At 37.6% G+C, this 27,846-nt stretch overlaps 1 protein-coding gene across 6 annotated transcripts; it reads right to left on the bottom strand.

Moving 5' to 3' along the window:
- Positions 1 to 65: 65 nt before the first annotated feature.
- Positions 66 to 27,668, bottom strand: LOC106083564 (REST corepressor). Of its 6 annotated transcripts, none has more exons than XM_013246664.2 (11): positions 27,547 to 27,668; positions 26,390 to 26,747; positions 26,255 to 26,302; positions 26,041 to 26,175; positions 20,807 to 21,021; positions 20,554 to 20,724; positions 11,041 to 11,462; positions 10,735 to 10,936; positions 4,044 to 4,208; positions 3,477 to 3,950; positions 66 to 770 (listed from the first exon to the last, which is right to left on the bottom strand). In XM_013246664.2, exons 2-11 carry the CDS (start codon positions 26,547 to 26,549, stop codon positions 666 to 668), a joined length of 2,097 nt encoding a protein of 698 aa, XP_013102118.1. In that variant the 5' UTR covers positions 26,550 to 26,747; positions 27,547 to 27,668; the 3' UTR covers positions 66 to 665. The 6 variants fall into 6 exon arrangements, with proteins under 6 accessions (XP_013102118.1, XP_013102117.1, XP_059222679.1 ...); XM_013246663.2 differs by lacking the exon at positions 27,547 to 27,668 and adding an exon at positions 27,273 to 27,403; XM_059366696.1 differs by lacking the exon at positions 27,547 to 27,668 and adding an exon at positions 27,277 to 27,403.
- Positions 27,669 to 27,846: the final 178 nt, after the last annotated feature.

Below are 27,846 nucleotides of genomic sequence, written 5' to 3'. Positions count from 1 at the left end.
TATTTATTTTAAGCATTTTTTTAATAATTATCAATTTAAAAATGCTTTATAATTTTCTTTATGACAAATAGTTGATGTGGTACGTACAATAGTTTTTTTTTTATTATAATAGGAAGTAGGATGTAGGTTTAAATTGAGTTCTTTAATTGTTTTTTAATTGGAAATTGCCGAAATACTTTTCTTAGAGCTTGAATAGAAAATACAAGATTATTCATTTTAGTTTTTGCACTCTTATATATGCATGTATGTATATTTAATTATCATATATATATCTAATTATAACAAAACAAAAAGGAAAAAACAAATTAAAATTAGTCAGTAAGTCATTCCGAAAATTATAGAATATTATAAGAACACATCGGACATTTATATAGTCCAAATAAAATTTAAAAAAAAGTACATAAGAGATATATGGCCAACCATATTAATTTGTTTATCATCCCGTCTACTAAAATGCAGATCTACTGCATCGTTTTGTATTGCTCCATTTTTCTTAACGTAGGCAAAAGGTGGCTTGAGTAAAAATTTTTCCTCGCTTATCCTTTTTTCTCTTAGAAATGCTAAGACCCATTTCTTTTGCTTTCAACCCTGTAGTTGCTTTTTTTTTGTTTTATATTACGCGCATAATTGTTGAAACGTTAGATGTTTCATAAAATTCTTATTATTTAAGCAGGGCTGGATTTTGGAAATTCCTGAGTTGCAACACTCAAAGCAATCTTTTTGGCTGGCGGCGGTTGTGTTACATCTGGCTGGTCAGCATCTAAATCAATCTAAAAAAGGATAATTAAAAACAAGGATTAGCGATAAGTAATGCAAATTTGTCCATGAACATTCCATTGAGGAATAGGTGGCAATTTTTCACATATTAATGAGTGATGTCCAATTCAACAAGGATTGGCGATAAGTAATGCAAATTTGTCCATGAACATTCCATTGAGGAATAGGTGACAAATTTTTCACATATTAATGAGTGGTGTCCAATTCAAGTTTAAGCTCAATTATTAAGGATCTCCTTTTTATATCCGAGTCTGAAGGAAGTGCCTGAAGGATGAAGCCTTTTTAGGAAGAAGTTTTTACATGGCATAGAACCTCATAACCAATAAACATTTTTCTGATTTTCTCAGCAGGATTCGAACACAGGTGGACATGCTATTCTCTGCGTCACCGTGACTTCCAACGGTAAGTATAAACCAAACATAGCCTATATTGAAATCCCTTCAGGCACTTACCCCTTTTGTCATTCAGAAAAGTGGTAGACTATACGAAAGTCTCATCAATGAAAGCTCCTATCCGGTCCGCGAGGTCTTCTTCGCTTTTGTATGGTGCGTTAGTTTCTCCCTTCTTTTTCGTTCTTTGGCCTTGCACCGATGAAAAATTTTCTAATTTTATCGCCAGGAATTGAACACAGCTAAACATGCTGATCTCTGGGCCACGGTGGTCTCCAAAGATAAGTTTGAACCAAATATAGAAATTCCTCCAGACACTTAACCTACTTGTCATTCGTAACTACTGTAGAAGCACAAAGTGGTAGACTATGCGAAAATTTCATCAAATAAAGCTCCAGTCCGGTCCGCCTGGCCCTTTCGCTTTTGTATGGGGCATTGGTTTCTCCCTTCTCTTTTCGTTGTTGCTGTAGCCACATTTAAATGTGGAGGTGGCGATCCTTGTTAAGCTCTTATAGGCGAGCAAGCTCGTACCAGTCTATACGACCGATCACCATGGGAACATGGTGATCATTGGTTATTTAAAGGCGCCAATATCTCGCTCAGAAAGCATGCTGAGGATATGGAAAGAACATTTTACCCAACTGCTAGTGTCCGACGATAGCGGCGAGGAGGATATCGCAGAACCAATCAATGATAATGGTATATAATGTTTACCTCCTACACAGAATGAGGTCCAAGTAGCAAGGACCCGACTAAAGAACAACAAGGCAGCAGGAGCCGACGGGTTACCCGCTGAACTATTTAAGATCGGAGGCGACACGCTGATAAGGTATGCATCAGCTTATCTGCGCAGTCTGGCTAGAAGAACGCATACCCGATAATTGCAACCTCAGCATACTATGTCCTGTACACTAGAAAGGAGACAAGACGGAATGTGCCAACTACAGAGGAATAAGTCTCCTCCCCATCGCATACAAGATACACTCGAGCGCACTGTATTGAAAGATAATTGGCCCTATCAATGTGGCTTTAGACCTGGTAAATCCACCCTGGACCAGATATTCACATTGCGCCAAATCCTGGAAAAGACCCGAGAAAGACAAATCAACATCTACCATCTCTTTGTTGACTACAAAGCCCCTTTCTCGCCTTTGCCGACGACATCGACATCATTGGTCGGTCACCGGAAGTAGTAACAGCAGCCTTTGAAAGAATAGAAAGAGAGTCAGTGAAAGTGGGTCTGGCAGTAAATGGAGATAAGACGAAATGGATGGTTTCAACTCCCAAAACAAGACACTGATACTATCCGTGTTGTTATATGGTTCTGAGGCATGGGTACTTGTGAAAGCAGATGCGTCAGTGCTTGGTGTATTTGAGAGAAAGATTATTCGTAAAATTTATGAACCAGTTTGCGTTAATGGAGAATATAGGCGACGTATGAACCACGAGCTGTATAAGCTGTATGACGACGATAGCATAGTTGCACGCATCAAAATACAACGGCTGCGTTGGCTATGTCATGTTGTCAGAATGGATGAAGAAGCTCCAGCAAAGAAGTCTTTTGAAGGCAAACACGGTGATACACGCAAACCGGGAAGACCAAAAGCCCGATTAAAAGATAAAGTAATTGGGAGACACCTCGAAACTTGGTGTCAGAGATTTTAGAATGAGCGCAGTAGAGCGAGGCGCTTGGAACGCTATTCTACGTTCGGCTAGTGGAACAAATGTTCTGTCATAGCCAATTAAAGTGAAGTTAGTAATATCTCGCTTTGTCGTATAGAGCTTCATATACACTCAGTATTAAAGCAAGAGTCGTGCCACCCGGTCTCTCACTGAGACGCTCTACTCGATACCGCTGATTGTCCGCGACTGCAGTTGTAGCTGCTCCGTATGGAGCATTCCACTATCCGCAACCTGTGGACGCTTTCGAAAAGCTTCTCGTGATAAAGAAGATCAACAACACAGATCGAAACTCTTAGTTCCAGCCTGTTTGGTGCTCATAGTTATCCCGTGCCGGGAGAACTAAAGTAAAAACACGAAGTGATAGACTATGCAAAAGTTTCATCGATGAAAGCTCGTATCCGGTCCGACTGCCCCCTTTGGTTTTGTATGGTGCTTTTGTTATTCCCTTGTCTCTTTGTTCTTCGGCCTTGTACCGTACTATGGTGGATATCTAACTGCATTCTTCTTTTAGTTTTTCTGTTCTCTATTCTAGGTGAACACAAGTAAGCTTAGGTCTCCGAGGTTGCAAGACGTGTGACCTTCAATCTAACATAATTTAAAACATAACCTTTTTGATAGATATCTTACCTCCATGATGACATTATCTTTCTGCAAGTTGCTAGCACTTAAACTGCTTTCGCTTTTGCGTTCATCTGAAGTTGTGGTGACTGTAGAAATTGTTGATTTCGAAATGGCCGTCTCACTTGATGTTGTATTATCAGATTCTTCATTGACGCTATTTGGTATGTCCTTCTTTTTAGTTGGCTGCTGTGCCGGAACAGTGGGAACTTCATCTTTTATGATTGAGTTTGGAGTGTTATTAGGTAAATCTGCACTGACACTGGAGTTTGCAGCAGGAGCACTATTGGAAGCACTTGAAGCTGCCGAATTACTGTTCGAATTACTAGCAGCATTGGCACTTAAAGCTACGCTGCCAGCAGCAGCTTCTTTTTCAGCTTCATGCTTTTTAATAATCTGATCCAAATTATAACGACGACGTTGATTCAAATAAAAATTTCGTACATGAGCTTCTGTTTTAGTGCCCAAGGTTTCGGCAATTGCCTACAAAGAAATAAGCCAAAGAAGATGGTAACAAGTAATTTTAATTTCTCTACAATGGCAGTAGCCAGATTAAAAAAAAATGTATTTTCTTACCTGAAAATCTCTACCATATTTTTTCACACCTTGAACGGCCAAGTGAATTTCATCGTTTGTCCAACGTGCATTAATGCGATTGGCATTTTCTGTTGGCCTTATTTCTTCCAAATTATCGGAATTTTTACGCTTTAAAGATGAGATATTTTGCTTATTCAGTTGTACCTAAAAACCAAAAGGGTTTCATATTTTTATTACAACGTTGCGTGGTACGGAGAACACCCAATAATGGTGATTGTGGTAGTGAGTATACTCGTTGTTACATTCTATGTACGTATAATTACATAAGATGAGCATAATGATGATGATGATGGTATATGAAACGATGGCGAATGATGTAAAATGGTATGTTAGGGCAATACAAATAAGTTGCCAATGGACTTTTCTGGCTGTGTCTAACCTATGAGGGAATAATTAAGCAGCTTCAAAAGCTTCACTACTACTAAATTTTCCTTGAACATTCCATTAAGGAACAGGGGATATTTCTCTCATATCTATCATTGCACTCCGATTAAAGTTTAAGCTCAATGATAAGGGACCTCCATTTTGTGCTGAGTCCGAACGGTGTTAACATGGCAGGATACCACACAAATGTAGCCAACATTAGTAAGGGGATAACCGCCGCTGAAATTTTCTTTTATGTTCACTCCGGGGTTTGAACCCAGGTGTTCGGCATAATAGGTCGACATGCTAACCTCTGCGCCACGATGGCTTTAAAAGCTCTTCTGAATGAAAACGAGGAATATGGTTAAAATAAAATTTTTAACCATTTTAAATTCTTGCAACCCCAACAAATCAGTGCCATGGCTTTTTTAATAGCAGATAAATAGTGTTGCTAGCATTTTCATACTCATATTCTCAAAATCCTTATTCTGTTCCCGTAAATTGTAAGAAAGACTACAATACTTACCTAAAAGAACGAAATTTTAAGCAACTAGCCAGACATCGCTGGCAAGGTGAAGGGAGGTGGTTTGTTAAGATTTCAAATGTTTGTGCTGAGTGAGCAACATAGCAACACTCCAAATTTCAGATGAAACGGTAAAAACCCGGACCTTCCAATAGCTTAAGAGCTCAAGAAATTGGGAAATCAGTTTATATGGCAGCTAGAATACATAGACTTTGTACGGTTGCAGATCCATGCTTACAAAAAGGAATGACAAGATTAGTATGCAACCCTCTAGAGTATTCTTCCCCGGTCAGATTCTTCCCTCATTTCTTGTCATGGTAATTTCTCCTTCCCTTTTCATTCTACTGTCTTGCGCAGTGTTATGGTGATATTCTATCTATATTCTTCGCTATTCTAGGGCGAACAAAATAACCATAGGGTCTTCTTTTTAAACCTCACACAACCCAACTCATACTTCGTCATTACCAAAATATTGATAGTTATGGTCTTAGCTGCTATAACATTCAAAGCGATATCCCATATTTAGAGATGGGCGATGGGTAAATACCCAAAAGTTATTTACCCGGTATATTGGGTAAATTGTGTAAATACCTAGGTATTTACCCATTTATACCCCAAAGCTGGGTATTTATAATTTTGCAGATATCTTGGGTATACAAATATTTTCCAAATAATTTTTGATGATTTCGTATTCTTTGTATATAAACCTGATCTTCTGATCTCATAAAATCGGATTTTAATTATATATAGTCGTTATATAGTCGTTATATAGACCGATCTTTAGACTTAAAGTCATGAGGCAATAAATGGGTCATTTTACATTCGATTTAATTGAAATTTGGCACAGTGAGTTCTGGTAGACCCCTACCCATTTCTGTGAAGTGTGGTTCAGATCGGACTATATTTGGATATTGTTGTCCTTAGATTGACCGCCCCGTCTCCCGATATATGATATTGAGGCCATAAAAGATCAATATTTTTACCCAAATTCCATGAAATTTGGCAAAGTGTGTTCTGGTAGACCCCTACCTATTCCTGTCAAATGTGGTCTAAATCGGACCATATTTGGATATAGCTGCCATATATACCGATCTCCCGATATAGAGTATTGAGCCTATAAAAGGAGCATTTTTCGTCCGATTTCAATGAAATTTGGTACAGCGAGTTCTGGTACCCCTCGTAACTTTTTTTGTTGAATATCGTCCAGATCGGACCATATTTGGATATAGCTCCCATATAGACCGATATCCCGATATGGAGTATTGATCTCATAAAAGGAGCATTTTTCATCCGATTTTGATGATATTTGAAACAGTGGGTGCATCAAGAGGGTTATGAGTCGAATGGGTCTGGCTGGGCAGTTAAACAGGTGACGTCTTGTCCCAGGTCACAACCGGGACATACATCCTACATGTCGGCATCAATCCTTGCTCTGTAACAGTTGAGGTGGCTGCATCTGATCGTAATAGAGCTAGAACTACTCTGGTTCACCGCATTTGTCATCTTGTTTGCATTAATGTTGTCTATATCCGCTTGATCTAGAGCTTTTCTCTTGTAGCGCTGAATCTCTCGCTTTAGATCATGTAGATCCATCTTAAGGCTTCTGGGCGGCGAATACCAAGATAATTATTTAGATAGTCCCTGCGATAACAGGCCAGAAGGTATTGCTGGACAGCATGTAGTTATGTCTTTGCCCTACCCGTGTGAAAGTGGAACACGTGAGAAATCCATGTTGATGCTCGGCGAATGGAAATTCTCCAAAGAGGCTCGGGAGTAGTCCCTCAAGCGTCTTGACTACTGGAGAGAGAAGGGAGATCGTTCTGTACGATGGGGATCACTCTACCCATCTTCCAGACATCGGGTACAATAAGAGTGTTCAAAGACAAGTTGAGGACAGTTATAAGTTGTTCGACTACAGGTAGATACAGATTCTTCAGCAGCAGTGCAGAGATTCCGTCGGGGCCCAAGGTCTTGGATAACTGGGCGCGCCAAGGATGTCATTCGTAACTTCGTCCACGGTAAATTGTGTTGGCTGTCCATCGACTCGGAGCCCACGGATACGACGAATGCGTTAATAATGTCTCGGAATTTCCTCTCGGCCACTAGCACATCCGAGGGGGGTGGCAGTTCACTGAAGCCAATCGGCCTTCTTCTGATTGATAAACGTCCGGCGCTCAGAGGTTATGAAGTCGGTCTATGGTGAGGAGCCTTCAATCGGCTCTGTCAATGCTATGTCACGCTGGTTGTTACCTAGGGAAGAATGCCATGAAGTGTGATGCGCATTAATAAAGTCCCCTAGAACCAGACGATTATGGCCAGAGAGTAACCACCTATATCGGGGTTGTAAGCTTGGCCATTAATGGGGACACAGCTACCAACCGGCGGCATGTACACGTTGTATAGCTTTATCTCGACAGTACCGGACCTGACTGCTATCCCCATGCACTCCATGTAGGGGTCACTAGCGCCAGGCGCAGGCGAGATGGGTCTATATTGCACGGAATGGTTAAACTTTAACGACTAAAACCACTACTTTTCGGGTTGCAGCACAGAATGACGTTCGCTTTCAAGCGTCATTTGTGTGCAGAGTTCCATTTTTACAACGAACCGCTCAAAAACAAAGCTCAACGAGCCCATTCTGTTTCGACCTGGTCTCCATCGGGTCAGTCCGGCTGCCATATGATGTATAAGCTTTGCCATATAGCAACTCCAGAACGTTGAACATAGCTTAATTTTATACCTTCCACTAATGGAAAGTCTTTTTGTCCAAAAGCATGCTATAAAGCATTTTGAAACGAGTAATGCAAAATTTTCGAAATGTTTCACAAATATTTCTGATTGAGGTTGGTCGGTTGGGTCGGTTGTTAATGGGCCAAATTGGCACATGTTTAAATAGAGCTTCCATATAAAACGATTCCACAATTTGAATTGCTGTACCTTGGAGGGCACAATTTTTGTCTGGTTAGGATGACATTTTGCATAATTGATTTTGTTTGATCTTTAACCTTATATAGCTCCCATACAAACCGATCTCTAGATTAGATTTCTTAAGCCCCTATAGAGCGTAATTATTAACTAATTTGGCTGACATTTTGTATGATGACCTACACTATGACCGCCAATGTCCGTGTCAATTTTGGTTTAAATCGTTGAATAAGCTAATATATCTCCCATATTAGCCTGTCCTAGAAAGCACAATTCTATTCTGATTTGACAAAAGCCACTAGGGTGATATATTCAAATGTACTTGTTTCCACTGAGCTTTATGTATTTTAATTCCTTATTCAAACTATCTGAAAGTGTCTTACAACAAATAACCTGTACCCTTACTGCCCCGCTGTTGCCGACAGTATATTCCTCGTTTCCAAGAACACCTACGGATTGAAGCAAGCTATTTCTGGAATCATTTAAGCCCAAATAATAAATCTTGATAAATCGTCCAAAAATATTGAGGTGAAAATTTCAGGGTGATTCGGGTGCTGTTAAAGGTTGGTACTATGTTCGCTTGTCGCTAGAAAAGATCCTGTTTTCAAAAAGGAAATCATGAATGAAAATCGCAATTTTTCAAATCATGATAACGATTTTCTTTGTAATTTTCTATTTCCACTGGAAATGAATGCTAATGGTGAATCTGAACCGAGAGATACAATACTCAGAGAACGATTTTAGGAGCTTGCAGAAACAATGTCCATAAATGCATTGTTCAAAAAAAAAACGGACGAAATTATGTTGAACACTTCTTCTGTTAACCTTGACTTACAATAGAGCATAGTTCCTAAAACATCATCAATCACCAACTTGCATATATTGGGTTGCCCAAAAAGTAATTGAGGATTTTTTAAAAGAAAGTAAATGCATTTTTAATAAAACTTAGAATGAACTTTAATCAAATATACTTTTTTTACACTTTTTTTCTAAAGCAAGCTAAAAGTAACAGCTGATAACTGACAGAAGAAATAATGCAATTACAGAGTCACAAGCTGTGAAAAAATTTGCCAACGCCGATTATATGAAAAATCCGCAAGTACTTTTTGGGCAACCCAATACATACAGGGTAACGATACGAAATGTTACCAATGCAAATGACCACATTTGTTTTATTGTAAATATTTTTATACCCACCAACGAAGGATTGGGGTATATTCATTTTGTCATTCCGTTTGCAACACATAGAAATATCCATTTCCGACCCTATAAAGTATCAGCGTTAAAATCTAAGACGATCTAGCCGTGTCCGTCCGTCTGTCCGTCTGTCTGTTGAAATCACGCAACAGTCTTTAAAAACAGAGATATGGAGCTGCAACTTTCCACAGATTCTTTTTTTGTCCATAAGCAGGTTAAGTTCGAAGATGGGCTATATCGGACTATATCTTCATATAGCCCCTATATAGACCGATACGCCGATTTAGGGTCTTAGGCCCATAAAAGCCACATTTATTATCCGATTTTGCTGACATTTCGGTCAGTGGGTTGCGTTAGGCCACTCGACATTATACTTCAATTTGGCTCAGATCGGTCCAGATTTGGATATAGCTGCCATATAGACCGATCTCTCGGTATAAAGTTTTGGGCCAATAAAAGTCGCATTTATTGTCTTAGGCTCTTCGACAACTGTCTGTATTTTGGTCCAGATCGGTCCAGATTTGGATACAGCTGTCATTTAGACCGATTTCTCGATTTAAGGTTTTGGAGCCATAAAAGGCACATTTATTGTCCGATTTCGCCGAAATTTAGGACAGTGAGTTGCGTTGGACTCTTCGACAACTGTCTGTATTTTGGTCCAGATCGGTTCAGATTTGAATATATCTGCCATATAGACAAATCTCTCGATTTAAAGTCTTAGCCCCATAAAATACACATTTATAATCCGATTTCGCTCAAATTTGACACAGTGACTTATGTTAGGCTTTTCGACATTCGTGTCGTATATGGTTGAGATCAGTCTATATTTGAATATAGCTACCAAAAAGACCAATATTTTGCTCTACAAAATTGAACAATGTGACTTGTACTTATTAGACCACTCAATATCCGTGTCGAATTTGGCCCAAGTCGGACCATATTTCGTTAAAACTGCTATGTGGGCATAAATTATGCATTTTTCATCGGATTATGACGAAAGGTGGTGGGTATCCAAAGTTCGGCCCGGCCGAACATAAAGCTTTTTTACTTGTTATTGATTTAAATGACAAAAAAAAATTTTTGGAAATACTCTAAATTTCTGAATCCATGCAATAGAGCAATAGTCAAGGCAAAATTTGGCCATATCCAGCAAAAGTGAATGGATTCTGATGTTTAGATTACTTCCACACATTTGTTCCATTTGAATGAATATAAAAAATATTTCCACACTAAAAAAGTGGTCGATTGAATTGGTAACACTGCGTCAGCTAACCTGTATTCCAATGTTGCAACACAAAAATAAAAACTAAAAGAATACATATAGCAAAAAAAAAAAACAAACACAACTTAAAACTAAGGCGTCGATTATGGATAGCAAGCCAACTTCAGTTGCGTTGCCAACGGGAAAATTTGTAATAAAAATTTCCAATTCTTTATAGAGTAGCATACTTTTCTACAACTTACTTAGAACTAGCTAAATGTTCAAAACACTGATATTGACTGACTTTATACTAATTTTTAAATCAAGGTTTTATCTCCAGGCAACGCAACAGTAGTTGAATTGGAATTCATAATCGAACCATAAGTTTTTTTTTTTTTTTTTGTTGACAAATTACTTATGCAGATGTGAAAATGAAGATATTGCAAAATAACAATTCTTACTTGACTCAAAAGGGATACAATTTCACGATCAATATTGGCTAGCAACTCATCTTGATTGTCATTTGCACTGGCCAATGCCACAATATCGTCATGATTTATATACATGCCACGGGGTGGTTTGCGCTTATGTCGCTCGGCATTGCGATCTCGTGACCTTTTGCCAAAAAATGGTCCAGATGTGGGACGTTTATTGCCAGTGCGTCTGAGGCGTTCAACGGAAAAATTAGGAGGGGGATTAGAAGAAAACAAACACAATGACTATGCATCATCATCAGAAAAATTATGTTAATAAACATTGTGGTATACCTCCAATGGTGATGGCAACTGGAACATAATTTGCCATGGGGAGAGTTATGCAAAATATTGCAGGCAACGCCACAATTTGAACAATAACCACCACCACCAACGCTGCCAACAGAAGAGAGGATGGCGGCATTATTATTGTTATTGACACTATTGCTGCTATTGGCGGCGGCATTTGTGCAAGTGGAAATTCCATTTGAATAAATTGTGTCGGAATTTGATATGGACGGTGTTTGGAGTTGTTGTTGTTGTTGTTGCGGTTGTTGTTTATTGTTGCTGATGTTGTTATTGTTATTATTGTTGTTGGTGTTGGTATTGGTATTTAAAAAATGATTTTCAATGTCAACACCAGCACCACCACCACCATCATGCGAATCATTTGTTTGATCATATAACAATCCTGCATGTGATGATAATGTCTGATCCTAATTTTGTATTTTGTTTTTGGTTTTGGTTTTTGTTTGTTTTGTTTTTTGCGGCAAACAAATCAGGCGGAAAAGAGACAAGAGAATAAGAAAAAACATAAGATTTTAGTATGAGACAATTGCAATTAATGATGAGTAACACTCTACTATAATTAACAACAAGATCAAAAAAGAAAAGAACCAAAAAATTGACTTTAACTACAAAATCTTATGAATATTCCTTTTTTTGGTTTTGGAAACATAAAATCTGAATAGTAGTGGTAGTAGTAGTATTATAACGAAAGTCTTTGTGTTGTGAGGTGTTGATCAAACAAAATTTATGCATTTCTTTTATAGTACACAACATACAGACAGACGACACCATTCGCATTAACAAATTCAATGTCATTTGTTTTTGCTTTTCCAAACCGCCAACAACTTTCAAAACACCAAGGGACGCGATAGAAGAAAAATACAAAAAAAAAACGATAGACTAAAGTAGAGCTGCTGCTGAGATCATAAGTCGGAGATTATAGAAAGATTTCAAGTAAAATTGTATATTTCGCAAAAATAGACAATAGGACGATTTCAACTGAAAAAATGGTAAAAAGCAATAAATTGACGTATGAGTATCAATCCAAAAGGAAACCATGAAGTTAGTAGCTGTAAATTATGGCAAACCGCAAGATGATGGAAATGAAAGCAAAACATGGAACTAGCCACAACATTGTATAAGCAAAAGCCTGCTGTAGATATTATCCCCTCTCACTTTCTTTAATATTTTTTTTTTGCTGACTGCTACTAAGCCCATCTCCTCTTGCCCAAATGAGAAGCTGCTGCAGACGAGATTTTTGTTTTGTTTTGAAACATATAGAAGTGATACACAAAACATGTTTATTTTGGAAGATGCCAATTGGTTTATTTCTGTTCTTTTTAATTCTTTTCTTCTTTTTTTTTTTGAAATGTGTATTAAAAAGGAAACACATGAATTTTGTTTAATCTTCACGGAGACAAACAATGATTTCATATTTTTTATTATACTTATATATATATATATTTTTTTTTTTTGTTTCTCATGAATTTGGTTGATATGAGTTTAACTATATGTGTATATTTTGTTTTTCTTTCTTTTTTGAGACTTTTCGTATTTCTTTATGATGTTAGTTTAAAAATATATAAACAGTCTTTCACTAAAACTAGTTATTTTCTTTAAAATTAACTTATGCTTAATTTTATTTTCTTATATGTTTCGGTGTAAGAGTAGGAGAACAATAAATATTCTTAATGATTTGCTTATATATATTATTATATAAAAGAAAAACAAAGGTCACCACGCACCTGCGTACAAGCTGCGAGTATTTTTGTGTTTAATTAAAATCAAGAACCCAAAAACATGGCCATAAAATTTAGAAAAAAAAATTCTAACAAATACAATTTATTTTGTTTCTGTTGTATAATATGCGCACTCATCGTTTAGGCATACGAAAAATATAAAAAATAATTTTTTTAAATATATAACTCTATTCTATGTTCATAAGGGGAAAATAAAATGTTATATTAGATGATACAATAGGAACCTGTACATTTATCTACTACATACATACGTATTTTAAGAATTTGGTGTGAATGCAGCCAATTCATCTAATATAAAATTGGATTTTCCTTTCGGTATAAAATGCCATTAAAGATACTAAAAAAAATACGCGATTGTTCAATTAATATTATTATTATATTCCTTAGAAAATCTTTGCTTGTTGCTACTAGTGCCAGCTGAACATTCATTTGAAATTAACCTGCAGTTTGTAAAACAAGAGACTTTTTCCCAACCAAAAAGTTTCCGAAAGTCTTTCATTTTACAAACATTTTTTATTAATAAAAAACTTTTTTTGTAGCTTGGCTCGTTCGGTACTTGACCCAAATTTTTGATACCATATTCGTTTTCTGGTCTCCAATACCTTTCATTTGATACCCTTATTGTGCCCATCGGACCACTTTCGGATATGGGTGGTGTTGGGGAGGGTCCGCCTCCAACTGATATCTTAAACTTATATAGGTTATTTTTCCTTGCAGACAAACGTACACAAACTATGAAAATTTTAAGAAAATCGGTTCAGCCAAGTATCATATAGTCATAATGGGTCTAATGTCTTTTTTGAGGGTGGCGTGACCCCCCATACTTCGATCAAATTTTGTATGACAGATTCGAAATCTACGCCGGAATACCTTTCATTTGAGCCCCATATTGAAATGAACGTCCTATATGTCTCTTTGGGAGAGTTTTAGGGTTTGGGCGGCCCAGTGCGTACTTAGACACAAATTTTAATACCATATTCGTATTCTACTCTCCAATACCTTCCATTTGATACCTATATTATCCCAATCGGTCTACTTTTGATTTTGGGTTGTGTTTTTTGCATAAGGCGGAGGGTCCGTCCCCCGTCCGATATCGAGAAATTATATAGCCTATGTTTCCTTCCAGATCACCATAGACCACCTTATGCGAAAATTTCGAGAAAATCGGTTCCGCCGTTTTTTAATCTATACGGAACAAACAAACCGAGTCCCGTATATCGGTGATTGGCTAATGTGCCCATTTTGGGCATTTTTTTTTTGGGTGGGGTGACCCCCTATACTTCGACATGAATTTGTATGCCAGATTCGTTATCTAATACCGCATACTTTTCATTTGATACCCATATTGTCCTTATCGGTCCTCTTTTGATTTTGGGTGGTGTTTTTGGGGTAACGAGGGAGGGTTCGCCCCTTTTCGTTATCAACAAATTATTACGCCTATTCCTACTTCGTGACCATATTTGTAATCTACCCCCGAATACCTTTCATTTGTGTCCCATATTGGCATGATCGTCAAATAAACCCATTTTAAGGGGTTTTGGTGCTGGGGCCCCAGGTACTTGGACCCAACTTTTATTATGAAATTCGTAGTCTACTCTTGAATGCCTTTCATTTGAATCCCATATTGTCCCGATCGGTCCACTTCAATTTTTTGGTAGTACTTTTGGACTAAGGAGGAGGGTCGCCCCCTCCCGATATCAAAAATATTTTATTGCCTATGTTTCCTTCCAAAACAACCTACACAATCTGTGAAAATTTCAAGGTAATCGGTTTAGCCGTTTTTGAGTCTATACGAAACAAATAAACACAAATTGAATTTTATATATAAGATTTTTGTTAAAAAAAATGTGTATAACCAGCCGGAATAATGGAGTACTAGCCTGCTTTATATAAGTGAAACTGGCTTTACTACAAAATAGTTATATATGCAGTTCCGATAGGTCTTTAGTTGTATTTGAAGAGCATAGATTGTATTCGTGTTAACCTATTTTGAATGATAGCACTCTATTGTGAATGACATAAATCTCTAGCCAGCTGTTACAATGCGTCATCACGTATCTGTCTCTCGCTCTCTTGTATCATTTTTGCCATACTTGGTAGAGGTTAGTTGGTGAATAGAATAAAGATCAAAAAAACAGTTTTTTTGCTAGGTTTTATTTTTTCTCTGAGGCAGAGTTAGCTTTATAAAAAGCATTTGAATTTATAATAAACTTTAATCTGAAAACACTACCTTCAGGCCACTAATGATAATTGCACGGTTTTGCGAAATATAATTATGTATAATGGTGGTACCACCGTAGCGCAGAGGTTAGCATGTCCACCTATGGCGCTGAACGCCTGGGTTCGAATCCTGGCGAGACCATCAGAAAAATTTCCAGCGGTGGTTTACCCCTCCTAATGCTGGCGACATTTGTGAAGTACTATGCCATGTAAAACTTCTCTCCGAAGAGGTGTTGCACTGCGGCTCGGCGTTCGGACTCGGCTATTAAAAGGAGGCCCCTTATCATTGAGCTTAAACTTGAATCGGAATGCACTCATTGATATATGAGAATTTTGCCCCTGTTCCTTAGTGGAATGTTCATGGGGAAAATTTGCAATTATGGTGGTACTATATTCGATTTTCGCCAAATTTTTTCGTTATTACTTTTCTTCGATAAAAGTTTTTGAAGCAAAACTGATTTTAATCGGTAGAACATTCCCCCATATCTTATGAGACAATATTAATAAATGAATTGTGTTATCACTGAGATTTTTATATAAAATAATCGCGATAAATATGTGTTTTCAATTGTGAAAAACGAACATAGTACCAGCCTTAACTAGGAAGACAAACGAGCATAGCATAGAGCGCCAACAAATCTTAAATTTATGTTGAGTTCATTCAAAGGCTTCTAATGTTGTCTCCAGATTTTGTACCAATAATGTAAGTTTTACTGTCTCATTGTCTGTAAATCAAGTTTTACTTTCTCATTGTCTGTAAATTGAGGTGAATCTAATAATTAAGAGGTCTCTCCTCTGAAGTTTAATTTATTTACATCTTTTCGATATTTATTATTTTGTTATTTACATCTTATCTTTTGATGTTACGACAGAAACTCATTCATGTAAGAGAAGTCAGCCTGCTATAGCGTATCGAGACGTTCGTGGAAATCTTGTTCTTTTGCAGGCATATTTGATAAAAGGGAACAAGAACAGATGTTCACACATGCATCACAATTTATAAAAAAAATGAAATGTGTTTGCACAAATTGGTAAACATGCCCGCATACAAGTTAGAACGCTTGTCGCGATACTGCGATGCATAGATTAATATGCCCGCATCTTTACAAGCGAACGCCTGGCAAGTCCATCAACTTTAGAAGCCACGTGTCTCGACAGCATGCTTGTAGCAAAGAACAAGTCTTTTGAAACCGCCCAAAGAAGAAGTCGACTACACGGAAAGCGATCATATTGGATTCATTTCTTAGCATTTGGGGGCAAGTTAGTTACAAAACGTGCTGAGGGAGAATAAATAAAAGGATAGTAGGAAAGAGATCAGTATGGCTTTCGGCATCATTACTGGACACAAGGAAAAACGAGCACATACACAATGCAGCCCGGCGGCACGGGATAGTTGTGAGCACCACACAGGCCGGAACATTGAAGTCCGATCTGTAGGGTGTTCATTGCTTAAAAGCAATGCACACCATATCTCCACAGGTTGCAGATAGTGGAATGCTCCATACGGAGTAGCTGCAACGTCAGTCGCGGACAATCAGCGGTATCGAGCGTAGAGACTCAGTGAAAGACCGGGAGGGCACCGGCTCTTGCACAAATACCGAGTGCCTATGATGCTCGATATGACAATTAGCGGTATCGAATGTAGAGACTCAGTGAAAGGCCGTGAGGGCACCGGCTCTTGCACAAATACCGAGTGCCTATGATGCTCGATATGACAAGGCGGGTTATTGGCGCCTTTAAATAACCAATGGCCAACCTGTTCCTGCGGCAATCTGTCCTTTGGACCGGAACGAGCTTGCTCACACGGGGCTTGGCGAAGATCGCCACCTACACATGAAAATGTGGCTCAACCATAAATGTTAATCAATAAAACGTTCACACCCGCTCACCTTCTGACAACGTCTAGTGCACAGATTTTTTTTAAAGATTACAAAGTTTTTTTGTGCTGCTGAGTATCGAACCATTGAATGAATGTTTACAAACGCCTTACCAGATTGCTCCACAACCGCCTATATCCAAAAAATGTTTTAAGATTCATTTTAACTTAAGGTTGGTATACATACACATATTGTAGGGATGATTTTCACAACGGTCGGTGCATGAAACAACAACGCGTGCTCGAAAAATGTTTCCACCAAAGGTGATGATTATAATAACAACATTGGTGCATGATTTCCAACCCTTTTTTTATCCGTGTAGACCCATTCGCTAGAGTTCTATAGTCGTCTTTGACTTGAACAGAAGTCCTTATTACGCCCCTCATGATAGCTCATTATTTGATAGGATATCAGATTGATAGACCATAATGTGATGTCTGATTCCTGATCCCTGCAGTAAAGAGGAGGAGGCATAGGATTATAACACACATTTTTGTACTACTGTAGGGCCCAGAAGTTGCTGCCTAGGGGTATTAACGCTCATTTTTCATCACCGATAATGTTATTTTGTGTAATATTTTTAGGAAGAGATGTATTTTCATTTATTTTTTATTAAAAATCTATTTTTGTAACTAACCAGACAAAATCTGCAAGGAACCATATTAACAGAAACTGAAAATGTCGAGGAAGAGGAAACTATAGAATATCTGATATTTGCCTGTCTAGTAATGACTAGCAGAAAGCAATTACACTCCAGGCTTTCCCAAGTTTAATAGGCTGTTTATACGGCACATCATAATCGTACTCATCGTGTGCACATGTTGATTACAGAGTTTGCCAAAACCGGGGCATAGTTTTTTACACATTTTAATGTAATTTTTTATAAATTATAAAAGAATTAAACATTCGCGTTCTTAAATTTTAAAAATTCTCGTTCAATAAACAAATGCATAATTCACAATAGAGAGATTTCGAACGATTTTACTAGTTCATGTATGTGATAATTCAGCCCCACGTTTATTCAAGAGTATGCGCTAAATGGGAACTTTACATTTTCTTTTTTCACAATTGACTAAATTTGCTTATAAAATACGACCGAGTAAAACATTCGCGTTCTTAACTTTCAAAAATTTCTTTTTCAATAAAGAAACACATAATTCACAATAGAGAGATTTCGACGAATTTACTCGTTTACGTATTCGGTTTTTCCGGTCTAGGTAAGGTTTAAAAAGTGTACGGGATTTAATCGGTACCATGCCCTTGCGGGCATACAACAAAGCCATTAATCAGTTTATGGTGCGAGTTTACAATTCCAAAAAAATCGAAATACTTGTCACAAATGTTATTGTTTTTATTGTTGTAGCCACTTCACATTTGCATGTGAAGGTGGTGATCCTCGTTTTTTTTTTATAAAAATTAACGAATTAAACATTCGCATTCTTAAATTTCAAAATTCTTGTTCAACAAAGAAACACATAATTCACAATAGAGAGATTTCGACGAATTTACTCGTTTACGTATTCGGTTTTTCCGGTCTAGGTAAGATTTAAAAAGTGTACGGGATTTAACCGGTACCATACCCTTACGGGCATACAACAAATCCACTAACCAGCTTGTGGTGCGAGTTTACAATTCAAAAAAAAATACTTTTGTCAGGAATTTTGTTTTTTTTATTATTGTAGCCACTTCACATTTGCATGTGGGGCTGGTGATCCTCGTTTTTATAAACTACGATCAAATTAAATTTTCGCGTTCTTAAATTTCAAAAATTATTTTTCAATAAAGAAACACATCATTCACAATAGAGAGATTTCGACAATTTTCCTCGTTCACGTATTCGGTTATTCGGTGCTAGTTTAGGTTAGGTTTAAAAAGTGTATGGACTTTATCCCGTACCATGGCCTTGCGGGCTTACAGCAAAGCCACCAATCAGCTTAAAGTGCGAGTTTGCAATTCCAAAAAAAAAATCGAAATACTTTTTTCAGGAACTTTGTTGTTGAAGCCACATCACATTTGCATGTGGAGGTGGTGATCCCTCGTATGTGAGCAAGCTCGTTTCGGTCTATACGACCAATCGCAGCTTTGTGCTGTTCACATGTTCATATATTATCTTCCATTCTAGTTTCCTGTCGCTCCCTCCACATGCCTACAAACCTAATATAACAAAATCCTCAAATATAGTCCTTGAATAAAGTGAAAAAAAGTTAAATTATATGAAAAAAAAACCGATTACTGGTTTAGGTGTATGTCCGTGGGGCGGATTAATATCTGCACCCCCTTTTTTTAATTTAATTTGTTCATTTATTAGTCAAGTCGTTGGACCATATATGACTAAAACAACACTACAACCTAACCATATGCAAAATCAAAAGAATGTTCAGAATAGCTTGAGTTTCCAGCAAATTTGTAAAAATATATATTTTGTTATGTGTTCGCCTATATGTAATGAATGAAAAATAAATAAAATGATTTTTTTTATGACGACAACCCCATTTAACAAATAAACTAAACGAAGGTCAAGGTTTCCTTCTTAAGCAAGAAATAATTACTATATAATAGTTGTTTTGTTTTCCTTGAATGCATTGTTATTGTTTCATATCTTTCACTTTTTACAAAATTTTATGTTGAACATCTACTTCTCTCCGAACTAATTAATTTTAGTTATATCTATAATGTATTCGTATTGGTTTGTATTTGCATTTAAATTGGGAGGGATCTTTTCAATGCGAGATTTGCATACAAAGAGGGTTAATTCCAATGAAAAATTAATTAGGTGCTTTGAGATATACATTAAAAATTGATTACGTAAAAACATTGAATTAAATAAACATTAGTGATAATCTGAAATTGTATAAGTTCATTTTAATAAGTAGCCAAACTTTGCCAGATGTATAAAAATCTTATTTCATTGATTTTTATTGAGATCAAGAGCAACTTTTTTATATATGCCAATTGTATATTATTGTTGAGATTATTATGTATTTTATTAATTTATGCTATATGCTTGTAATTTGAGTTTAAAATTGAAAATAGGCTAGTTATGCAATTATGATCCCTCCCAATCTAAGCATGTAAAATAGTCATTAATTGTATATATGTTGTGTTCTATACACAATATTATTAATTTTTGTTTTCTTTATAAGTATAAATTGTTATACATATATATATATATAGCCATAAAATAAAATATACAAATGAACAATTGTTTGTTATAATCATTTATATTTTCTTTTGTCTATAATCAATACCAATAAAATAAGTATTTTAAAAAATGTATGTGTTCTTTGATGAGTAGGTAAATAAGATTTTGTCTAAATTAAAGTTAAAATGTGTAAAAAAAAATAAAAATAGCTTCAGCAGTTATTTCATTAGAATACTACACCTAAAGTTAAGCCACAACGTAACTATAAAAAGCCAGTGAGTTTTTCGTAATATGTATATGGGGGTAAAAAGGTTAAAAAAATAAAATTTATTTAATTACCAAACTCAGAGTTTTAGCGAAAATCATTAAAAGAAAAACAAAAAAAAAAAAACAAATGTTTTATGTAAACGAACGAAATCAAGATATTTGAAAAGATGTGTGTACGTACAAACTATTTTATATTTTATATATAAATATATATACTATATGAGAGATATAACTAATTCTAACTAATAATTACCTTGTCATCATTGTCGGATTCTTCATTGCTTCCATTATCACTGCCATTCTCTGAAGAACCTTCTTTGCTGGCTTTTACTTTCTCCTGACGATCCATAACACTTTGACGATGTCGTGTCTTTTTCCATGAGTAATAGTATTTTACTAAGCTAGCAATGGATTTATCTGGCAACTGTTAGAAAAACAAAGAAAATATTGTCAATGTCTGCCTGCGCCCTCATTCTCGTGGCAAATTCTTATTGTTTTTGTCTTACCATTTGACGTATGCGATGAAAACTTTTGCCATGGAATTGAAATGCTTGTTCAAACAAAACTTTGTCTTCCACTGTCCATTCATCAGGGAAGGGTGTAAAGTTTGCCAAATCCATAACAGCTCTCTCCAAATCGTGTTTATGCCAGAATAACATACCCAAAGCTTGTTCACCATTATAACCATATTTCTCTTTGGCAACTGATATATATTCCTCAACTGCAATAAAAAAATGTTTTTTAGTCAAGAGATCTCCAAAGTTAACCTACCAGCAAAACTTTTACTATCAATCCTACATTAATTGTCATAAAATTAGCATGACTTGCAACAGAATAGAAGCCGAATAGAAGCAAAAAACAAAAGCTACAGAAAAAAAAATGTGAAAAAAAAACTTAAGGCTGTCGTAGGAGAAACACAACTTATTTTGTACCCTCCACCATAGGATGGGGGTACACCAATTTCGTCATTATGTTTGTAAATCCTCGAAATATTCATCTGAGACCCCATAAAGTATATATATTCTTGATCGTCATGTCATTTTGAATCCATCTAGCCATGTCCGTGCGTCTGTCCGTCCGTCTGTCTGTCGAAAGCACGTTAACTTTCGAAGAAGTAAAGCTAGCCGCTTAAAATTTTGCACGAATACTTCTTATTAATGAAGGTCGGTTGGGATTCTAAATGGGCCATATCAGTCCATGTTTTTATATAGCTGCCCTATAAACTGATCTTGGATCTTGACTTCTTGAGTCACTAGATGGCGCAATTCTTATCCGATTTGGCTGAAATTTTGCATGATGTGTTTTGTTGCGATTTCCAACAACTGTTCTAAGTGTGGTTCAAATCGGTCTATAACCTGATATAAATAAACCGACCTGGGATCCTGACATCTTCAGCCTCTACAGGGCGCAATTCTTATCCGATTTGACTGAAATTTTGCATGAGATGTTTTGTTATGACTTGCAACAACTATGCTAAGTAAAGTACAAATCGGTACCTAACTTGATATAGCTGTCATATAAACCCATCTTGAATCTTGAGGCACTGGAGAGCGCAGTTCTTATCTGATTTGGCTGAAATTTTGTACAGCGACTTCTCTCATGAACTTACGTGTCAATTGTAGTCTGAATCGGTCTTGATAAAGCTCCCATATAAACCGATCTCTTAATTTTACTTCTTGAGTAAAATTTTTTCATTCGAATTGAATGAAATTTAACACAACGACTTCTACTATGGTCTCCAACATTCAATTCAATTATGGTCCGAATCGGACGATAACTTGACATTATAGCTCCAATATCAAAGCAATTATTTCCTTTTATCATATGTTTGCCTAAAAAGAGATACCGGGAAAAGAACTCGACAAATGCGATCAATGGTGGATGGTATACAAGATTCGGCCCGTCCGAAATTTGCACACTTTTACATGTTCTTGTTGTTGCTCTCAACTGAGTTTCTCGTGACTACGCATTTTGAAGCTTAAAGTTCCAGCCTTCGCAGTTAGTTTTCCGTGCCGGGGTGGTTGTTGTTGTAGCAGAGTGTTTTGTTCTATCTTTCGCCAGCTTGATTCTGTTGAATATCCAGATCTAAGAGCTCTGCAACTAAGGTGGGCTGTGTCCAGAGGAATCTGTGTTTGGATCGAGTGGTTCTGGCTGGGCAGGTAAAGTGTGTCGTGTGGTCCCAGATCACAATCGGCACACACATCCTGAACGTTGGCACCAATCCTTGCGCTGTAGGAGTTGAGGCGGCTACATCTTCGAGCCAAAACAACTCTTCAGGTGCAATGTGAGGCGGTCGTTTAAGGACCGCATTCACTGGTAGGTATTCACCGCATCTGGTACAGTGTCTTAATGAATATTGTCTATACCAGCTTGATCTAGAGGTTCTCTCTTGTAGCGCTAAACTGCACGATCTAGGTCATGTAGATCTACCTAAAGGCTTCTGGGCAGTGGTTACCTATGATTATTTGCCTGGTCCCTGCAATAACAGCCAAGAAAGTATTGTTTGGACAGCATGTAGTTATGTCTTTGCACGTGTAGGATCTTTGTCTCCTGATGAAAGTGGTCCACGTGAGAACTGAGGAGACAGCCCGTCGCAGTTCGAAGAGCGGCATGTCGGAATGAATATTATTCTGAATATTATTCCACTGAGTATCACATAGCTGACGAGTTGTTGTTGTTGTAGCAGTGTGATGTACTCTGAGGCGGCAGCCCTTGCCGATGAAGGAATCCATCGGGTCAATGGCAGCCGGTTGGGGTTAATCCAAATGCTGCCGGCAAGTGACAGCACTTGGGGTGTTGTAGTAGTGTGTTATCATCCGTTCGTCTGCTGGATATTATTAAACATCCCATGCATCCCATCCCAGCAATCCCATGGCAGCCGGTTGTACGTACCGGATTGACCCGATGAAGTCCTTCATCGGCAAGGGCTGCCGCCTCAGTGTACAACACACTGCTACAACAACAACAACAACATTAAACATCCAGATCTATGATTTCAGTGTAATCTGGATTATGTCCGAAGGGATATAGTCATAAATGGAGTAGGTTTGGTGGAAGGTGGCAGGATATCCAACCAATACGTTGGTATCTATCCCAGCTCTGTATGATTGACACCAGCATAGTTTATCGTCGTCCGACCAATTGCTTTGTATGTAGTCAACAAGGTTTCTTGTTGACAAGATATTATAAAGGCTAACGAATTTTACCAAGTATTTTGGAAAATTTGTGGTTGGAATTCTTACACATTCGACTATCACATTCAACTCCTTTTGCAACTTCGCTGACGATGAAGAGAACAGTGTGGTTTCATAGTTCTTGCCGCGAAATAAACGGCATAGTCGGCAAGGTAATAGTTTAACCTCAAGCACATTTCGTCGAGAGCGCCTGAAGTCATGAGCGTCCGGATATGATACGATCTCGATGCCGTCTGAAGGTGTGGAAAAGAGGAGAGATACAGTTCAAACAATGCCGGAGATATCACCCCGCCTTGGGGAAATCCCTGTTTTACTCTACGGGACTTCTTACCTGTAAATTCCACAAACCACTGGCCACCACACATGGCAGTCGGTTTTTCGAACCGGATTGACCCGATGGAGTCCGTCATCGGCAAGGGCTGCCGCCTCAGTGTACAACACACTGCTACAACAATAACAACCACACACATAATTTGTGATCCCAAGTTTTAGTCTTGGCTGGATGGATATATTAGCGATTTCCTCAAAAATAGTGACATGATTGACCGTATCGAAGGCTTTCGCGTGGTCCAAAACCACGGAAGGGTCTTGTCGCATGGTCTGAGCCGATTTAGTCCAGTTAAGAGTTTAGAGATGACGTACAAATCAGTCTTGTTGTAGCCACATTTGTATGTGGAGTTAGCAATCCTAGCAAGCTCTTAAAGTAAGCAAGCTCGTAGGACCGATCGTCTTTAACTTGTCAAATATCACACACACGCACTCAGTATTTAAGCAAGAGCTCCTACTGCCCATACTCTTACTGAGATTCTCCCCTCGATATTGCTGATTGTCCGCGACTGCAATTGCAGCTACTACTTATACGAAGCATTCCACTGTCCGCAACCTGAGGACGTAGCTCTCAACTGAGCTTCTCGTGATGACGATGATCACCAGACAAATCGGAGCTCAGAGTTCCCGTGTGCTGCTCAAAGCCATGCAAGTTCTTCCGCATCAGTATAGGGATGCCGTTCGAGCCCAACGCCTTGGACGACTTGGTGCTGCTGATGACTGATTTGTAGCTTCGTCCACGGCAATTTGTGATGGTTGTTCATCGGCTTGGAGACCAGGAATACGACATGTATTTCTTTCTTGTTTTGTCTTGTGCTCAATATGTTGACGGTTAAAAAACCGGGCGCATCTATTCGAATCACTCACGGCTACGCGGCCAAAAGTGAGGTCCTGTCATGCAAGAAGCATGAAGATTGACTGTAAACCAGTTTGGCTGTACACGAATACAGGCGCCTATGTTACATTGCTCAACTGTTACATCCATATATTCCTCTTATGGTCATTAACCATGCAGTAATTCATCGGCAAGGGCTGCCGCCTCAATGTATTACAACACACTGCTAAAACAAGTTCATTAACCACCCTTTTGATTTTCAAATTCAGTTCCCAGATTCCGGGGCCATTAGGATCGGAGTAGCGAATCATCTCCGAGTTCCACCGACTTCGCCAGGAAGTTGGTCTGCGTATTCGACCGGCTGAAATAAAGCAACCGGTTGTTGAGTTAATGATTTCTCGAAATTTCTTTTCAGCAATACGTACGAAGCGGTGATTGGTGTTTTCTCTGAGGCCTTCCCAACCGGCTTTCTTCTGAAAGACACTACTATTTTTTCTTCAGTTATTTCGGTGAATTATTATCCAATGATTGATTTTTTTTAATGGAAATGGTACCACACAACAAACATGGTGTGACGCGTTTGGTCCCTTGCCAAATGTGTCTTTTTACGCTTTTTTAGCGTGAACACTTTTTTTAGCGTGGACACTTTAAAGGCTGACTTTTTAAGGTAGTTGATGTTGTAGCCACATTTTCATGTGGAGGTGGCGACCTTCGTCAAGCTCCTGTAGGTGAGCAAGCTCGTTCCGGTCCAAAGGACCGATCGTCGCGGGTGGCCATTGGTTATTTGAAGGGCCAATAACACGTCTTGTCATATCGAGCATCATAGGCACTCAGTTTTTTTGCAAGAGACGTTACTGCCCGGCCTCTCACTCAGGCTCTCCGCTCAATACAGCTGATTGTCCGCGACTGCCGTTGCAGCTACTCCGTATGGAGCATTCCACTATCCTCAACCTGTGGACGCTTGCGGCTAAGCTCCTAGTGACAGCACTGAACACCACACAGATCGAACCTCATTGTTCCAGCCTGTGTGGTGCTCACAACTATCCCGGGAAACAAGTATGTATACCAAGTTCGATTCTATGTCACACTTGTATTGCCTTTTTAAAGTTTAAAGTTTAAAGTTTGTTTCTTTCTTCCTGCATAACTTCAGAAAACACCCATTTTTTCAAGTTTCTTATCATTAGCTAACAATGATGTAATCATTGAACTGATATGTAATCTATTGTTAATATAGGGAAAAAACGCCCTGCCAAAACTTTCACATAATTTCTTCTATTGTTAATCCGCAGAGAAATTTCCAAATTAACATTAGGCTGGAAAACCACTACTTTGCTAATATTTTATTCCTTGTCTTGAACAAACCTACAGAAAATACAATACTTACGTTTAGTATCTGGTATTTCTTTTGTAGGTGACCACACTAGCAAAGCGCGATCATTAAGGCATTCAGGTTTTCTTTCGGGCTCAGGTATTAAAGGGGGACACACCGCTTGATAGTCTCGACCGACACGGATTTTTTCTGCAATACATTAGATGTTATAGAATAAAAAAAAAATGCATAATGGAGGAGGAGTTTTGGTGTATTTGTGATAAGCTACCTTCATACTCGCTTTGTTTAGTTTTAGATTTTCCATTCCGTTTAATAGCTACAGTAAGGGGAACAATAAATGTTTAGTTAATAAAACATTATCCTTATATTACTTTCACATGTATGTATATATGTATGTACTTACAATTGTCATCATCAGATGATGTTTCGGGAGTGCCAGTACCCGTTCCGCCTGGTGCACTTGCGCTGGCACTTCCCGAACTTGCACCATGGCCATTGGGACTGGGACCTCGAGAGCGTCTGCCATTGCGCACTAACTCTGAATTCCGCTCGGCCAGTACCATTTTTTGTTTGTTAATAATTTCAAATTTATCGTCGTCACTTTTCCTTAAGCAATAATGAATCACGCTGCAGCAGCGAAAAGCAAAGTAAACAAGATACACCAAGTCAATCCAACCAATCAATGAGGAACGTATTAAAACAAAATATTGAATGTTTTAAATTTTCACTGTTCTCTTCCTAAATTCCTTCCAGTTATTAGACTGCAATTAAAATAAAAAAAAATTATCAAAGTTTTGAATTGAAAACATTTTTCGAATTGCATTTTGAATCTTTCAAATTTAAATGCCAAAAACAAAATACCCACATACAACTTAACACGCACAGATCAAGAGAAGACTGAATGAAAATGAGAATATTAAGAAATTCAGCCAGCATTTGCAACGCAGCAAGCTATGTTTCAAATAAACGCCACAGAACACTTTGTATGCAAACGACCGTAGCACGTAAAAAACGTTGTCTGAGGCTGAACAGATTTAGAAATTAAAATTACAAGACTTAAATGTTGCATATTTGTCACAACATCAAATAACACACAAAAATTTTTCTTTGTATATGCATAATTCTTTTTACAAATATTTATTAAAATCTTTATTAAATATTTCACACATCAGCGACTATTGTTCTTTACCCAAAACGCAAAGGCATCATTTTTTCAAGCACTTTTATAATCTATATTTCATATTAATTTAGCGATCATACACATACAAAATGTTCTACAGTTTTACCTACTATTCTTCCCCAGATATTGCAGCAACTACATAAAATCTAATTTTTACGCCAATTTTTCTGGTTTCAGTGATTTTAGACTTCTGCAGCAGCACAACGCTGGGCAATGAATGGGCAGGTAACAAAAAAAAAAAAACAGAGTTGAATTTTTCTTTTTAGCTGAATAAGTGGTACACACTACACTTTATGGTAACAACCATACTTTTACTAACCACTCTGTTAGAGGCATTTGTGAATAAGATTTGGCAATTAATTATAGAATACAATACTTACCGTTTTATATATAATCCACTTTAAAAGCTAGTGAACGTTTCAAATTATTATTAATTATTATTTTATACAATCTTCGTCCAAGGCTTGTGATTAAAATTTGTTGCGACAATTCACTATGGTCTATTAACCCAACGTACCAATCTATTCAGCTGTTCAATCGATTACTTATAACTGTACTCGCTTTTTTTCATATGACCAGCAATATGGTTATTTTCTACTTACCAACATGTTGAGGCAACAGTGTTTAACAAAGCTATGATGCACAATAAACATAGTGGGTCATTTACACATTAAGATTTT

The sequence above is a fragment of the Stomoxys calcitrans genome, chromosome 4, assembly GCF_963082655.1.
Source record: "Stomoxys calcitrans chromosome 4, idStoCalc2.1, whole genome shotgun sequence".
Classification (NCBI taxonomy): domain Eukaryota; kingdom Metazoa; phylum Arthropoda; class Insecta; order Diptera; family Muscidae; genus Stomoxys; species Stomoxys calcitrans.
The sequence above is the reverse complement of the archived record's forward strand: the minus strand, read 5'-3'. Positions and strand labels throughout refer to the sequence as shown.

Coding starts and splice junctions, on each gene's coding strand:
- LOC106083564 (XM_013246664.2), bottom strand. CDS start 26,549: ATGGTACTGGCCGAGCGGAATTCAGAGTTAGTGCGCAATGGCAGACGC. Junction 26,303..26,389: donor ATCATCTGATGATGACAATT/GTAAGTACATAC, acceptor CCCTTACTGTAG/CTATTAAACGGAATGGAAAA. Junction 26,176..26,254: donor TAAACAAAGCGAGTATGAAG/GTAGCTTATCAC, acceptor AATGTATTGCAG/AAAAAATCCGTGTCGGTCGA.